Raw genomic sequence first — 17152 nt, 5'->3', positions numbered from 1 at the left:
TTTTTGTCGTCTGGAATGGCACATTTTCCAATTCAACACTGTTTCAAAAATATATATTTCCTCATTATTTGCAATTGAAAAACAGTTGGGAAGCAAACAGAAAAATCAAAACAAGTAGTTCTAGTTCAGTACTGTGATCTACTTAAGTAACTAATAAAAGTAACTAATTACTTTGAAATGTAACTTCCACAAACACTGATCAAGTGTCCGCCTTGACATATTTATGGATAAGTCCATCTATCGCACCTAAACTGACTCTAAAAGTTGCCTGGTGCTTCAAGGAGTAGTGATGTGGAGGCCCACTGTGTTGCAGCCCAGACTGAGCGTCTGTTTTCTGGGTAGGTGGGGATTTGACCCCCTGCTGGACTGGGAATGTCTGCTGCTTTGTGGAAGACATTGATGGATTCGGGCAGTCTTGTATCCCGGTTTGAGGCTTTGTTTCCTGGTAAGTTGTTGGTCCAGTGTCTTTCTGGGAGAGGAGTTTTTTCAGGAGACAGGATAACTGAGGACTCAGAAGGAGAACCAGGGTACCACCGATACAGAGAACTCTAGACACACAAATATGAATCAAATTAATTAGAGTGAGAACTTTTAATTGGACAGACAATATGCTCTTGATGATTATTTGAAAAACTTCATAAAAAATGTAACATTATCTACGTTTTATACAGTTTAGCAGTAATTCAGATGGGCAACTTGGCAACTTGATTAATAGGCTGATAATTCTGACACACACACACACACGCACACACGCACACACGCACACAGTAACACAGTAACACAGTAACACAGTAACATTTCCTGATTCAATGAACAATTCGAAAAGAAACAATTAAACCAGGCACACAGAGGAACACACCTCTCCATCTCAGTGAGGATGAGTGGCAGGTTGGCAGCCATGTTTGTTTTGGTGCCAAACTTCCTGCCAAATGGCAGGTCACAGACTACTGCATCTACACTGGCGCTGGGCAGAGGCAGCACTGCACAGAGGGGAGGGGAGGCAATGCCAAGATGGTAATTTAATACATGACAGCAGGGTTCACTCTCACCTCCCACACACTTCACTTCCCATCCAAAACACGCAGCTTTGAATTCCCACAACTGAATACAAGCGAGATAAAAGCAATTTCTAAAAACTAAAAATGGATCAAGTAAAACGCTTCATCACCTGAGATTCATGACTCAATTTATCTAAGAGATTAATGACACTATTTTTAAATGTGTGACACATTTAAGTTGCTGACAATGCTTTAAAAGTGTTCACGGTGTATTTTAATGTGAGACATCTTTATGTTTATTTGGTAGTTTTCCAAAAGGCAGATAATTCCTGCCTTTTGTCAATGTATTTTCTATGCAACTTTATTTCATATTCCAAAGTATAGCTGATGCCATTTTAGATATATAATTACACGTACAAACTGTGACACACATAAACAAATAAACACAGGCAGGTTTAATAAAACCCCTGACAATGGTATATGTATGATGATCAGAGACATGTGTGTGTCTAGAAACTTGTAATATCTGTTCTATTGTCAAAATACTGTAGTTTTGACCTTTGGATAATTTATACACAGCTTTACTATTCAACTCCTACCTGGAAATTGATTTTACTGAAACACACACTGTAGGAACATTAAAGGGTTGACTTTGAGCATGTTTCTTACTCATAGATGAAGCTTTCAGCAGGTGTATCATGTTTCCCAACTCTGCAAACTTTACGTTCTCATTGGCCCTCTGCAGTTGTCCGTCATCAATGTCCACACCCAGGAAATGGACAGCCTGAAGATCCCATTGAGAGATATGAATCAGATCATAATAGTGGTATTGTAATTGCACACTACAGTACACTATCATTTACTATGTATTATCTTTAAACAAAAACCTAGATATTTCCCTTGAGACCAGAGATGATTAAATCATACAAAATGTACACTAATTGTACACTTAGACTGTATTATAGTATTAATATTGTACTTTGAAACAAACAACAGGTCAACAACTGGATTGAGTGTAGCTGTGTGTACCATGACTGAACCATTTTTCATATGTTTTATGTTTTGTCCAATTTCAAAACCTAAACCCTTAATTTTTCAGACCTTTCTACACTTGAAGGACACAGCAGAGCTCTGTGTAGATTTCTATCCTGACCTTGTGTTCCTGTGCCGCTTCTATTAAGATGGTTCCCACCCCGCACATTGGGTCGACCACACAGGAGCCTGGCTGGGAAACAGAAGATAACATACAGCACATACAGGTGGTCAGCCGCATACACAGTGGAAGTGAAGTGCAATATAACATTCACAGTCTAGTTGGTGTGCGTACAAATGATTACCACACAGACTGTCAAGTTATAGGCAACTAACATTATTAAGATAGATTATTATGAATATATAGAAGTCATAAATAACGCACCCATCACCAGTGTGTTAGTACCTGTATCTGAGCCAATGAGGCCATAGCCCAGGCTACAGTAGACCTCAGTCCTGTAGTTTTCATGTAGCTCCGGTTAGCCAGAGGTAACCTAAGGGAGAGAGACAGGAGACCTATAACTTATGACTGCTTATCACATTATTTAAAGTTGCAATATGAAACAGGTGTATAACCCACCAACATTTCTATATCCATTGTGTTTCTGAGGTTTGGATTATTATTGAAAGTCTGCTTCTTTAATGGCTGTTGATGGACACTCATTAGTAATTGTTTTAGTGTTGCATGTAGAGCATGTTTCTCTGGTAATAACCTGGTTAGTGGAATCCCCAACAGGCAGTGGTCATCGCTCAGATAAACAGTAACCTGCAGACAAAAGTAAAACAGCTAATGATGTTGCATTGGAAAGAAAGGGCAAGAGAGCTGAGAGTGGGGATATGTATTAATATATCACCAGTTTTATTTTCCCATAAAGACATACAGAGCATTATCTTTTAAATTGTCTGGACACAAATCATCACGATCAGGAAGATTTTAACACAGTAAAGAAAAGTATACCTCCAGTTGTGGATTCTTCAGATCAGCCTTCCAGCCCAGCAGTCTGCTCAGACCTAGTCCAATCACTTTGCTCACCTCCTATATTGGTCACAATAGATAAACACACACTATTCCTCTGAACACAGAGAGACAGAATACTGACTCTATACCCTTTGTCATGTGTATTTTAACTTCTACTACCTGTGCACCGAAGCATCGGGACAGAGATCCAGTACACTTGCAGCTGATCCTAAAAGAGACTGGGACAGGAGGAGAAGGCTCTAGTTGGCTCAGTAGTATCCTATCTGTGGCTCCAGTCGTCTTCTCTTTATTACATGGAGGCAAACAAAACAAGGCAGAAGGAAGGAAGGCAACAAAAAATAATTCAGCAAAAGAAATGAAAAGCATAGCAATGTAAAAAGGAAATGTTGAAATAAGTGTAAATCTCATTACCATGTTTCTCATTTTTTTCCCTTCCCATGTCACCTATCTTCCTGCATCTTCTTTCCAAAGTCTGGTCCCCTCCTGGTGTTGCATGGACACAAACTGATCCTCTGCCATACACATTTGTTTCTGATATAATTCCGTTACTTCTAGTTTGTCCACAGTTACTAATCTGTAAAACCATCCTCCTCCCCTCTTCATCATCCTCCTCATACAGCACCTTTCTTTCTCTCGCAGATGTCTTCTCTTCCTCTGCATTTATGTCACCATTGGACTCCTTTTCTTCATCATCCCTCTTTCTCTTTTTCACCAGTGTCTGAGCTTCAACTCCACAGGTTTCCCCGCTCCCTCTCTGTACAGTCGGCTCTTCACTGCCTTTACCCTCGTCCCTCTTCTTTGTGACTCTCGGGGAAGTGCTTGGTGTACTGACAGTAGTCTTTATGTGTGCCAGCTCCCCCTGCAGGCGGCTCCATGTCATTACAGCACTGGTCCACAGATTCTTTTCACCCAACACTCTGGACTGCAGAACAGACGCTGCCTTTGCTACAAACATTACAGAGACCACAGCACAAAAGTCAATACACAATTGCAGCCAAACTGAAATTCATGGTAGATTTGTTTTCCTTTGAGATTTTTTCTTCAGTGATGTGGAAAGATCATTATTGTAAGGCACACAAGAACTGAAGGACAGGCATACAATTTAATAACTGCCAGGGTATCCCTTGTGTCTTATATTATATGTGGCTGTATATTTAATGTTTCAGGCTGGTACCTGGGCTGGTGTGGGTAGACAGCTGCACAGGCGAGTCTTGTTTCAACAGGAGGAACAGCCTCTCTGCAGCCTTGAGCTCGCTGACTCTGTCGATCCCCACAGAGGAGCTGAACAAAACTTTACCAGGCATCTGACACACCTGGACACACAAAACAATAAAAAGAGCAGACAAGTGTTAAAAGACTTCACCATGTAGCCAAAAGGCCTCCAATCCAATCCCATATTTAAAACATATTTGATAACTGTGTTGCCTGAAAGTGAGCTGTTTGTGAGCACGGGAGTGAACACACTGCAAGCGGATCTGAGAAATGTAATGCACGGGTTCATCTTCCGGTTAAATTCTGAGAATCTAAATGTTGTGGCAATGGTGAACATTATGTATAGTTACACGCGCTTCACGTCTCAGTTTTTGGGGCACTGGTATAAGTGTCTTTTAAAAATCAGTCATTAGATTATTATGGTTTTTTTTGTTTGTTTTTATTATTATTATTTCATTGTGTAATTCTTAATCATTTTGTACTGTGTGTCTTGCTTTTACTTTTTGTATGGACCTTGAGTCTGAAATAAAGCTTATCTATCTATCTATCTATCTATCTATCTATCTATCTATCTATCTATCTATCTATCATGTTGAATAATGCTTAAATTAAACATTGAAAATTGATTATGAGAGGGCCAACACCAGATTGTTGAGGTGGACAATGATATCAATATTTGACAATAAAAACTGTTAAATTACATTTAAAAGTACAAAAGTATAAGCATCAACATGGTTCCCACATGGCAGGCCAAATGTTTATGATGGATGTAATGTGTAGGCCTACATCACTTTATTTATTCTTTATTACTGCAGCTGATCTGTGGGTCTATTTATTTACTTAATGTTATAATAAATATTGCATTATAAAGTATATACTGCTAGGTAGCTTGTTGATTTGTTCTGCATAGCTAAAGCATTAAATAAGTGTAGTGGACTAAAAGGTATAGATAGACCTTTTCATCGGAATTCGATTGCTAAGCAACAACCTGCGTTCTGGGCTGACAGGAAGTTAACAAGGACCCAAGCTGTTGCCTAGCAATGGAATGTCATTGAAAATGTCTACCACATTTTCAGCTAAACTGTAAAGTAGGCTACAAATAAGGACTGCCCCGCATTTGAACGTGAGTAAATGTACTTGGTTATAGACCTTTTCAACGAAATTCCATTGCTAGGCAACAGCCTTGGTCCATGTTAACTTCCTGTCAGTTGATTTTATCCACATACAGGGCGACAGGAAATAAAATAGGGCACATTTACAACTTTGAAAAGGTTTATAGTTCTTAGTTACTTCCCTCCACTTGTAACAAGCTAGTTCATTCAAATAAATTTAAAATGGGTTTAAATACGGCTACAAAACAAAATGGCGTCCGTGACACGTTTGTCTATCAAATTAAATTAAAAGTTTGAACACCCATTGTGACCGGTAGTTTGTCTCAACACTCGTACTAACAGTAAAAAAAAAAAAAAAAAACTAAATAACACTCACATCTTCAGCTGCCAGTTTCCTCTTCACCTCGTCGATTAAGAACGGCTCCATCCCGTTACCGGCGGTGCAGTAGTAGCGAACTAAACTATCCTCCCTTGTCTGTTCAGTCATTATGTTGTATTATGTGTCAATGTTAACAAACGCTCATATATGTTAGGAGTTTGCCATGCCTTCTATTTGACTACGACAGTCGCCATGTTGGCTTGTTTGTTTACACCGGAAACGGAAATACGCATTCAGACTGCAGTTACTAACGTTGGCCTGCAGGGGTCTCTCTTACACAGTGGGGAAAAAACCTGATGGAAAAAACTGGAGACATGGTTTTACAAACAGAAACAATCTACATAATAATCGTAACATGTATCACTTAATGAATGTGATAATGTGTAACACTTGTTTGTATCATTTGTCTTTGTAATAATGACATGATAATGGGATACAACGACAGAAAGGCTACAACAAGCCTTCACTTTGTGATTATTCATATTTTAATTGAAGTGAGATCTCTTATCAGAGCACGCACGCACACACACACACACACGCACACGCACACACACACACACACACATACACACACACAACAAAGCTGACAACAACAAGCTACACATGTACATATTTAATACAAACCAGTTTCAGAGGGACACAAAAAAGAGCTGTGTATTAACTGGAGGCAGCTCTGAACAGGTGTTGCTCTAAAGCTGTGAGGAAACCTCTCATAAACGTGTCAAGCGTCTTTGAGTAGTGAGAAAAGGCAAAAAACATTATATTAAAATGGGATATAGCCTACACTGAAACATTTATTAGTTGGTATTCCTGTAGTGTAGTGGACACAAACTAAATCTTTTCATAAAGGATGCTTCATAATGCCCAGAGAGAAAGAGAAGTCTGTCAGAATTTTTTCTTTCTTTGCATGGCTCAGGGTAGTACAGGTCGTCCACTGATCATAAGATCAGTTATTCAATCATATCGAAGTGTCCTTGAACAAGATACTGAAGTCAAAATTGTGTAAATGTGTATTTGAATGATATATATCTCCTGATCTGATCCACATTGTAGTCAGTGTATGAATGTGTGTGTCAATGGGTGAAGAAGAAGAAGAAGAAGAAGAATTACTTTATTTATCCCACACGGGGAAATTGGAATTTTTCACTCTTATTATTATACATGTTACACACACAGACCCGAAATACACACATGCACAAACAGGGCCTATACATGCAATTAGTGGAGAGATGCTAGAGCGAGGGGGCTGCCAGTGACCAGCGCCCCGAGCAGTTGGGGGTTTGTTGCCTTGCTCAACAGCACCTCGGAAGTGCCCAGGAGATGAACTGGCACCTCTCCTGCCACCAGTCCACGCTCCATACATGGTCCACACGGGGACTTGAACCAGCGACCCTACGGTTCCCAGCCAAGTCACCTATGGACTGAGCTACTTCCGCCCGTGAAGTGGTGTAAAACGTGCCTTAAGTGGTCAGAGGACTACAAAAGTGCTTTATAAGTCCATTTACCATTTGGCAATGTTTACAATGTGCTCCATGAATTTGGATGGCCAGGTTTACATCGTTTTTGACCCCCGAAGTTTGTCTCATAGCCACTCCTTCCCTGAAAGGCTGCAATTTATCAATGACTGAATTCAGTGTGTAGTCTGCAAAGTCACAGAAGGAATCTGAATCTTAGTTTAGTGTGTTAGCATGCTAACCAGATTACACGGCATCAATCGAATTATCAATGATCAATTATCAATGATCAAGAGTTACATTTCACAGACTAAACATAATGTCAACCTTGTAGTTGGGAGAAAGAGTTAGGGGATCACTAATATCCAACATAAAAGGAAGAAGCAAGCTGCAGAGAATAGTAAACCTAGCCTCAAAAATCATAGGGATGAGACAGGAACAATTAAGTTGTATGTACGAGGAAGTGCTTAGGAAAAAAGCTGTCAAAATAGCAAACGATCCCTCTCATCCACTTAACAGAGAGTTTGAACTTCTTCCCTCTGGTAGACGATACAAGGTACCCAGGGCAAATGGTAATATTTTTAAAAATTCCTTCATCCCGAATGCCATTGGAGCACTGAACACCATGTCCCGTTGATGCGTTTTTATTGTTATTGCCACTGCTGTCCTGCTTTTTGCCCTGAGGATGTTTGCGTGTAAGCTGTTGCTGTTGTTGTTGCCGTCCTGAGACCAAAGACAAATTTCCACATTGTGGACAATAAATGAAACCAAACCAAACCAAATCTGTACCAAAGTGTGTGCAGACCCATCTTGTGGAAGTTGAGAGATATTTCACAGGAGAAGTTAAGCTCACCAATGTCTATCCAATCCATCCAATGGTTACTGTGATATTGCAGTTTGGACCAGAGTGGTGGATCAGCAGACACTCAACTAGTGTAGACGATATTTCATGAGTACTCTATAAAGGTGTAAACATGATATGCCATGCAAGTTTACTATTTTCCTATATTTCATGTATTCAACAAATGCCTTCCATCATCCATTCAGCACAAAATGTTTTATCCAGAAAAACAAACAAAAAACATATTCGTTTTTTTCTTCTTTGCAATATAAAACAGATTTCTTAACACTGTCTCTATTTGCATCAAGCTTCTCTACTGTCTCATATACTGGACCCATGGTGGGTCACATAATTACCAGCATCTCACAGTCAGAGGTCGTGTCCGATCATAAGGTATAAACTTTTATATACCTTTAGTCAGTGACAGCCTTAATTAAAATGGATACAGTTGGATTTATGGACCTTTTACCTAACAAGACACAATCCTCTCACAAAGTTTTTTTTATCACTCTCATGCTCTTAAACTGTATCCTGTGACTACTTTCATCAGCGCATAACACTGGATGTGTCCATGTAGAAAGAAGACATTAATACTCCTACAGCTGCCATTTTCAATAATTAGCCCCACTGCTGCTAAGTGAACACGACAGCTTCACAAAATGGATGCTGTCTGGCACACCAGTCATGGCATGAGTTATTACTGTACATTAAACTTGTTTTTATTCTCCTCCACACCCCATAAATGATCGGAGGGAGGGAGGGGAATAAAGACGACGGTGGAGGGCGGAGAGGAGTAATGATGATAAGGGAAAGAGGAACAGAAAATAAGAAATGAAGAGAAAGGGATAAATACAAGAATAATGTGCATGGAGCAGGGCAAAAAAAACCCAAAACAACAACAAAAAAACAGTAGCTCTGTTTTACATCTCCATCATGTTGATCGAATTAGTGCAGCCTTACAATAATGTAACCAATCTCAGAACCAATCGGCGATCTGACAATTTAGCCTCTGGGGGACAACGGCTAATTTTTCAGGCTTTCAGGTGTAGCCAGAGGATATCCAGGCCAAGACTTTCGCTTTTGAGCAGCGGTCAGTGTTTACAGTCCGCTTAGCCACATGAGAATGGAGTTGGAGTTAAGCGACGACGTCTCTATGAACAGATTTCTGCATATGAATGCAGATAAACAAAAACAAAAAGCTAATGTAAAGCTTAATTGTTGCCAGACAATAGCCAATGCTCTCTGTGATTGCACGACTGCCTCTCTGCTCTCCACACGGTCCGTTTATCGGCATGCAACCAAAGCATGCTCAATTTCGTCTGGTCGATGCTACTTGGACTGCAAATGGAAACCGGATCGCCTTTGCTTCCCAGATCTTGTCCTGTTGCCTTCAGATTCTACATTCATATGCAGAATCTGTTCCTACTAGAGATTATACAGCAACAGACTCACAGCACACACTTTTGACCTTAATGTGACAAAATTAATTCATAGAACGAAAGGACAAATTGTTCCGGTTTTGGAGAAGAACCCAGGTTGAAAACAAAGGCACCCTAAGTTATTACAAACATGTTTTGGAGCTAGAAATGTGTTTGTGTGATTTACAACTGGGATAACTCCGTCCATCTGCTGAGGAAGGCCAAGAGCTGTGGCTGAAACTTTGGTCATACGATCTCAAAATACTGTATACCACATAGATCGAATGTTCAGCATACAACAATGTTTGGTTTAATTTCCCACTAATCCCGAAAATACCGATCCAAACCTAAATAATAAAATAGGACCTTCGTCAGTGGATTTCAACAATGGACACACACAGAAACTTTCCTTCGTCTTACTTAAACTCATTCAGACACTTCAACCCACAGTGACACAGATGTAAATGTTATCCGTCCACTCCCTGAATCATCAATCATCAAGTGGCATTATCTCGTAAAATTACACATTCTGTGTGATGATTAATATTCAGTGAGGTTTCAAGAGGCTTGTTATTTAAAAGGCCAGTGTGTGTGTGTGTGTGTGTGTGTGCATGTGTGTGTGTAAGGTAAGTTGAGTCCATCTCATTGTCCTCCAATTCCTCTCTTCTATCAACATCACCTTTACTTTATCTTTTATTCCTTTTCCTCTCCACATATTCTCTTTCCTTTCTCTCTCCTCTCGTCATCATCTCGTCTTCACTCTCCTCTGAACTTTCTTTCTTTTCATCTTCACTTCACTCTCAGATGGAAATGAGACCTTTACAAAGAGACAGAGCGAACAAATCAACGGCAGCGGGAGAGGGGAGGGAGCAGTGAATTTATACCACTTAACCATGTGTTTGTGCGCGTCCATGCCCATTTCTGAGTGCTGATGTGTGTAAATGTGTGTGCCGTGACTGCATTTAAATATTTACTGCTCTCAGAGGAGTGTGAAGTGTGTCAACAGGGCCAAGCATCCGTGGAGAGAGAGAGAGTGGAAAAAGAGAGAGAGAGAGAGAGAGACACACACTCACCCAGGAGCAGAGCTCAAACCGTAAACTCGGCATCAAAGTGACAGAAGCTATCAAAATCAACAATAACAGGGAAAGTGGGGAAAAGCAAGAAGATGGAAAACAGAGGGAGAGAAGGATGCATGGAGAGAATGAAATGAGGAAATGTGTTGGTGTGTGTTGGTCCATGCGTGGTTTGTTTTCGTGCCTGCTGCGTAAAGCTTCACCGCCTTCAATTTTTTAAACATCACCATATCGTTGTCAAATTCACTTTGACACCTTGGTTTACCTACTATAAATATGTGAGTACACTTAGTCACCTTTATCACAGACAAGAAGAAAAATAAAAAGCCAACGCACAAGTGCCAAAAACTGCAGTTCCTGGAGTGGCCACTTGAGACTGACTCTAAAAGTGAGTCAATCTTCATGGACCCGATGTTAAAGTGCCCGACTTTACAGCAGAAATAAGCAGCGTCACTAATGAGTGTTGCCACAGACATGGGTATCGTAATACTCAGCAAAAGGCAAGTAGAAGTGCCTTCATTAGTGGGTCATATGATCAGTCATCATTGTTTTAACTCACTCTTCGATAGATAGTAACTTAAAAGACAATTAAATAGATGAAAATCTTACATCTTTAAAGTTTAAACTGATACAGTGAGCTGGAAAATACTAAAACTCTCTCTATATCTTAAGGGAACAGAAAAGTCTATAATAATGATATTAATAATAATAATAATAATAATAATAATAATAATAATAACTCAGTTTCAAATTCAAGTCATTTGATTTAATTTTAATATAAAAGCATTTATTCAAGCAGATTTAAAGAATCATAGTTGAATTAAATTGTAACCATATGTTATTATGTAGGACACATATAGCTAAATAATATAATATTATATAATATAATATGATATAGCATATTACGCTATATCATACTATAATATAATATAATATAATATAATATAATATAATATAATGTAATATAATATAATATAATATAATATAATATAATATAATATAATATTATATAATATGGGAACAGAAAAGTCCATAACAATAATAATATTAATAATAATAATAATAACTCTGTTTCAATTTACACAGTTATTTGATTTCATTTTAATATAAAAACATTTATTTGAGCAGCTTTAAATAATCATAGTTGAATTAAATTGTAACTACTATATGTTATTATGTAATAAACATATAGCTAAATAATATAATAGTATATAATATGATATAGCGTATTATGATATAACATATTCTAATATAATATAATATAATATAATATAATATAATATAATATAATATAATATAATATAATATAATATAATATAATATAATATAATATAATATAATATAATATAATATAGTGCCCGGCGTGGCTCCCACTCCTTTTGGAGTAAGCACAGAAAATGGCACATGGTGCTTGTGCAAAATGACATCACACTAATGGGAAAGGAGATAACATAACATTTTGAAATCCCTTTGACAACTGAGACAATGATTGTGAAAAGCAGATGTTTTGTGTGCTATTTCATTTAGCATCAGCTGTAATACACGCAAACCTCTGAGAGCTCGACAGTGCACGAGCCCTTGTCCCAGTTAATAAAGAACATCTCTCACACAAAAATGAAATCCCAAATCCCCTTGCCCCATATTTGATCAAGTAAAAAAAAGGCAACATCACACCACCACCACCACCACCACCAAGGCCACTGTTCCATTTAGCTAAATAAAAAAGCCCTTGGCCTATTTTAACAAAGCAATAAAGAGTTTGTAGCTATTACTTTCATTCCCAAGGACCTTTGGATTCTTACAGGGAGTCCCCCGGCACAGAGAGGATTAGTTTAATTTAACTATGATGCATTCACTTAAAGATAGCACTATAAGAAAGAGTGCACAATAACCATCCTCAGAGGTTTTCAATTCGTCATGCACCAACAGTAGAAAGACAACAAAAAAGATGGAGATCACAGGGACAAAACCCCACCCGGATGACTTCCTTGCCCTTGAAGATGTGACAACTCTCCCCTCAGCAGTTGCATTTCCTGGTCACTGCAGCCAGGGGGAGGTCTAGGTTTACTGCTGAGCTACGTTCTGCTGCTGTGTTGTCTTGGTTCATCTCTCCACTGCAGCAGACGGGGGTGGAGGAAGAGGAAGTGAAAGAGGAGTTGAAGAGAGAGAGAGGCAGGCTGCCCAAAACACAAGTCACTGCAGTAACAGAGAGATTACATGTGACTGAAATGCTTCTGGGATGTTAGGATGAAATGTTAGGGTGCTATTTGGGAGGTATTTGGAAAATGTTACATCTTGCTGATATGATGAATGAACTATATTTATATTGCTTGTGTTGCCTTTAAAGACTTTTGTTCTCAAACGCATAGTATCATGAAATAAGAGACTGTAATTGTTGTTTAATCTGAGTGTGACTTTAAGTGCAAGTGATTCAGATATGAAGGTTTGTATTTGTACTACAAGTAGTTCACTTTGTTTCATGTCTTTCTCAGATGCTGCAATGAATTAGGAGTAAATACTGGTTTGTCACTACACATACACATATAAATAATACCATTATGGGCCAGCTGCTCTCATCAGAAGAAGAGCTTTCTCAAGTGAAAGATGCCATCGGTTCTCTCCTCTACGATGCCATGTTGGAAGGTGGTGCCGTCCCTGACCTCGGAGTGGCCGACCCTCTCCTCTTAGCCAATCGCAGCGAGAGCTCTGACTCCCGGGCCAGCCTCCAGGAACAAATGCAACAGGTTAATAAGAATCTAAAAGAAAGTGTGACAGTGTGAGCAAAAATATAGACTGACTACAACCATCTGCTCCTCCTGGAATAGACTGAACGAGTGAACTGCTCATTGATTTCACCTTTAAATATGTTCGGTCGTGCAGTGCAGATGGAGACGAACAGGAGGGGGAAGAAAGATGTTGTTGCCTTGAGACAATTAAGAAAGAGCGATTTTTGCGAAATGAAGCACCACCCAGTACGAGAAATATGGTCCTGTTGGGGATCGTAAAGAGGTGTCAAATCAATACCCGCGACAATGCCAAGAAACAAGCAATATGATGACAAAATTCTGTTCAGAGTTGTTCTTAAAAAGTAGAGACAGCAATCTACTCACCTAGCATTTTTACTTTATTGAGACAGATGGTAAAAAAGCAGCATGGTGGGATTCGGTGATCATTCAGGCATCAATACTTCTGTTCATTTCTTTTCATCCAGCTGCAGCGAGATATAGGGAGCCGAACGCCAACCTACCTGAAGGATCTCATTGGCCGACTGTCATCCTTCTCAGATGAGCCACGCCTGGCCGGCCTGGTGGGATTCGTGGTTACTATGGTGATGGATATGGCCTACACGTCATCGAAACAGTCATCAGGTGCAAAAGGGAAGTCAGCGGGGTCATCATCGTGCCAGGTAAAGAGATTTGAGAAGTAATGAGAATTTTGTGAAAGTAATAACCGACCTTGCTGAAATATTAAAATAGATTACACTCATGTATTTCTCTACTGAGACATATCAGCCAACTTTTATTTTCCCACAAGCCTGCTGTGCATTCTATTAAATATTGATTTATAATTTAACAAGAAAGTGATGAAGGGACACAGGAAGTTTAGGGGGGGGGGTTCGAATCATCAAATCTGAATATCAAGATTGTTCCAAAAAGTTACCATACTGCAATTTCCATGCATTCACTTCTACCTGCAGCAGAGAGTCTGGGAGCTCCAGGAGGGGATGGAGGAGTACCTGAAGCGATGTAGGATCAACCTGAATGACAAAAGCAAGCTGATCCAGGACTCCATCAGACTCGAGGCCCAGCTCAGCCTCACGCTCACCCAGCTGAAGACCTGTCTGCTTGGGGGAGACTGTGAATCCAGGTGAGACAAAACAGTAGAAGTGAGCACAGTGGAGTAGAGAATGGTACCATACAGTATCAGAATCACACAGTAGAGCAGCATACAGGGGAGTGGGAGAAATGTTGCACAGGGTAAAATGCCAAACAGCGTAGAGAGAAGAAGAGAGTAAAGAGACAGTGTATTACCATGGCGGTTAGCAGGCAGCCATTTTGGAGAAGCAGAAAGGAGTACCAACAGAGAAGATGCTGTGGACGAGGGCAGAGGCTGGATATCCAAAAGAGAGAGGGGGAGATGCTCTGTGAAAACTGGAGGAATGTTCTTTCCGACAGCAAGGTAAAGTGGCAAAAATATTCTAAATTTGAAACTTATTTAGGTGTGCCTTCTTTCAGATGTCTAAAATACATTTAGAGTGCTGCCCCCATCCACAGCAGTACATTGATTAGCTTCTGTGTCGGTACTCCTGGCTGCTTCTCCAAACTGGGGGCATGCTAACCATCATCTATTGTAGGTAACGCTGATTATCGTGATCATGAGGTGTGTTTTGTTCTGACGCTGTCTGTTCCTGCAGGTCTCTGAGGCACTGGGCCAGTGGAGCAGCATTTCACTCCCAGATGTTGGTTCACCTGGCTGGACTTGAGGGTCAGGCTGAGCCCCTGGGTGCTCAGGCTGCACTGGAGCAATACAAGGAAGACCTCACACAGATCATACCTGCTTACAGGTGATACAGTAGCTGCAGCAATCTACCAATTCACCACATATGTGTGGTACCCTGATGGGTTTGTAGGCTACTGTCTACCACATACTATATATGCTTATTTTGGTCACTAATGGGGCTACAAGTTGGGAATGGTATCTGTTTTTACCGTGTGGGTGAGACATGAAAAGTTGTATATTTTAATTCGTTTATTTTATTTTTACCATTTTTGGCCGGAATGTCAGCTCTTCCTGGTTGGGGCTGCTTTTGGCAATGACTGTGAGTTTAAACATGCAGACTCTTTGTAGCTGGAGACTGTAGGTGAACAACAGAACTACAGTGAGGACAGGAAGTACAAACTACAAACACTAAAGCTTTTTTGACACCATGTTGTCAGACAGTATACACACAGTTCTACAGTGGAAGCAGGAGCCTAATAAAGCTTACTGACAGGGGAAATCACAGTCATGCAGGAGCTGGTTGTCTACTATGAGACAAGCTCTCCAGCCTGCTCTAAATATGACAGCAAAACACACAAACGCACATCATGGTGCCAGAAAAGTTGAGCCCTAAACTTACAGATTACATTTAGAGCTGCTGCTTATGGTTAAAAAATATCCAGACAGATAGACAATGGCTGCATTTATGACAGACGTGAGTTCAGGGTGAGTATGAGGAAAAACAAATGAAATGAAAGCTAAAACCTTTTTTTGAGCACCAGACAGCCCCTCTCCTTATGAACTAAGTTGAGTGCAAAAGTGTTTCATAGGGTCACAAAGAAACTGATCAAATGATTAGTTTGATTGAAATTGTCTGTTTTCTTCTTAATGCTTCCTGTGATCCTGTCACCCCAATCTCTTCATTAGGCGTTATAAGTCTAATACAGTGTGTGTCGTGAAATGTCGAGGCGGTCTCGTGGCATCATGTGACCCCTCTAGTGAGGTTCCAGATGAAGGATCCATGACAGGACTCACTCTGACAGACAGAGAGACAGGAAAAAGTGTGACCATCCCCCTATCCACCATGAAGACAGAGACAGGTAGACTTTCTTGAAGTAACCAAGAAAACTGCCGATGCCTTTCTCAGTCGAGTTGTATTTAACTGAGTTAAATTGAACTTAACAGGGAGAAGAAGAGGAGTCTCTGGGACTGATGCCACCTCAGCATCAGCGTCCTCCTCCATTAACCTGGACCTTATCACCTCTGATCAGTTCGCCCAGGCATACCTGCACCATCTGTTCTCTGATAAGGGACCCGTGGCAGAGCTGCAGAACTACTTCATCAAGGCGAGTGACAGTCTGAGAACACCAAGGACTGAACCAGGATGTAAAAACAAGACAGGTGTGGGCAATGGGATAGGACAAAGTGATGGCGGGCATCTGAAGAACCAGGCCCAGGGTATTGACGGAGAAAGGGGAGTGAAGAGGAGAGGAAGACAAGGCGAGGAAGAGGGATGTGAGCAGAGAGATGAAAGTTTACACCTGAGTATTGTGGAGACGCAGCCGGACGAGAGCCTCAGTCACAGTGCGACGAGTACATGAAAGCCGTGACCGGACAGCAGCGATCACGAGGTGTCGGTCACTTACTGAAGAGAAACATTAAAACATGAAGGAGTTTTGCAGTGTTTATTTATTGAGATAACTTATATGATAAATAGTAAATAAAAAGTGTCAGCCTTGGACAAATATGAACTTTGGGTTTCAATGTGATTTCTATTAAGTGTGCTTTACAAACATGGACATTTTACCAACACATGGTCAATTTAATTAAATGTTTACAAGTCATGAGAAAGGTTTTGTAAGCTAAATACGTGGGTGCTCAAAGCAGCTAAGATGCCTATGGTTCACCTTAAAAAGTAAACCTCAACTCTCAAGAGCTTAACAGCAACGCACAACAACCAGGCAAGCATCTGTACATTCACCATGCGGTAATATAGTAAAATGGTCATCAAAGAGGAGTTTCTTACAAAAGCTCAAGTGAAAAGTTATTTAAACGACCAGAGATCCAGATTTTTATTTGAGCTTTGACCATCCAGACAGAGTCAAACCAAATATTTTGGTAAATCATCGAGGCCAGACGCAGATCTGGCTTAATGTCAGCAGTATTTGCTGATCG

The 17152-nt window shown here is 40.1% G+C and overlaps 2 protein-coding genes across 2 annotated transcripts; one reads left to right on the top strand and one right to left on the bottom strand.

Moving 5' to 3' along the window:
* Positions 1-93: 93 nt before the first annotated feature.
* Positions 94-5820, bottom strand: thumpd2 (THUMP domain containing 2; the record flags this gene model as incomplete). Its single annotated transcript, XM_083922472.1, has 12 exons — positions 94-548; positions 860-980; positions 1668-1782; positions 2152-2223; positions 2437-2524; positions 2744-2796; positions 2989-3066; positions 3169-3293; positions 3421-3616; positions 3770-3954; positions 4184-4322; positions 5710-5820. 12 exons carry the CDS (start codon positions 5818-5820, stop codon positions 200-202), a joined length of 1632 nt encoding a protein of 543 aa, XP_083778598.1. The 3' UTR covers positions 94-199.
* A 6849-nt stretch (positions 5821-12669) lies between these two features.
* LOC310954220 (uncharacterized protein) lies at positions 12670-16704 on the top strand. Its single transcript, XM_083923586.1, has 7 exons — positions 12670-12772; positions 12991-13242; positions 13710-13904; positions 14196-14365; positions 14913-15062; positions 15905-16077; positions 16163-16704. Exons 2-7 carry the CDS (start codon positions 13057-13059, stop codon positions 16576-16578), a joined length of 1290 nt encoding a protein of 429 aa, XP_083779712.1. The 5' UTR covers positions 12670-12772; positions 12991-13056; the 3' UTR covers positions 16579-16704.
* Positions 16705-17152: the final 448 nt, after the last annotated feature.

This window comes from Echiichthys vipera (genome assembly GCF_963691815.1).
Source record: "Echiichthys vipera genome assembly, chromosome: 11".
NCBI lineage: Eukaryota > Metazoa > Chordata > Actinopteri > Perciformes > Trachinidae > Echiichthys > Echiichthys vipera.
Note: the sequence above shows the minus strand (reverse complement) of the source record. Positions and strands in the feature narration are given on the sequence as shown.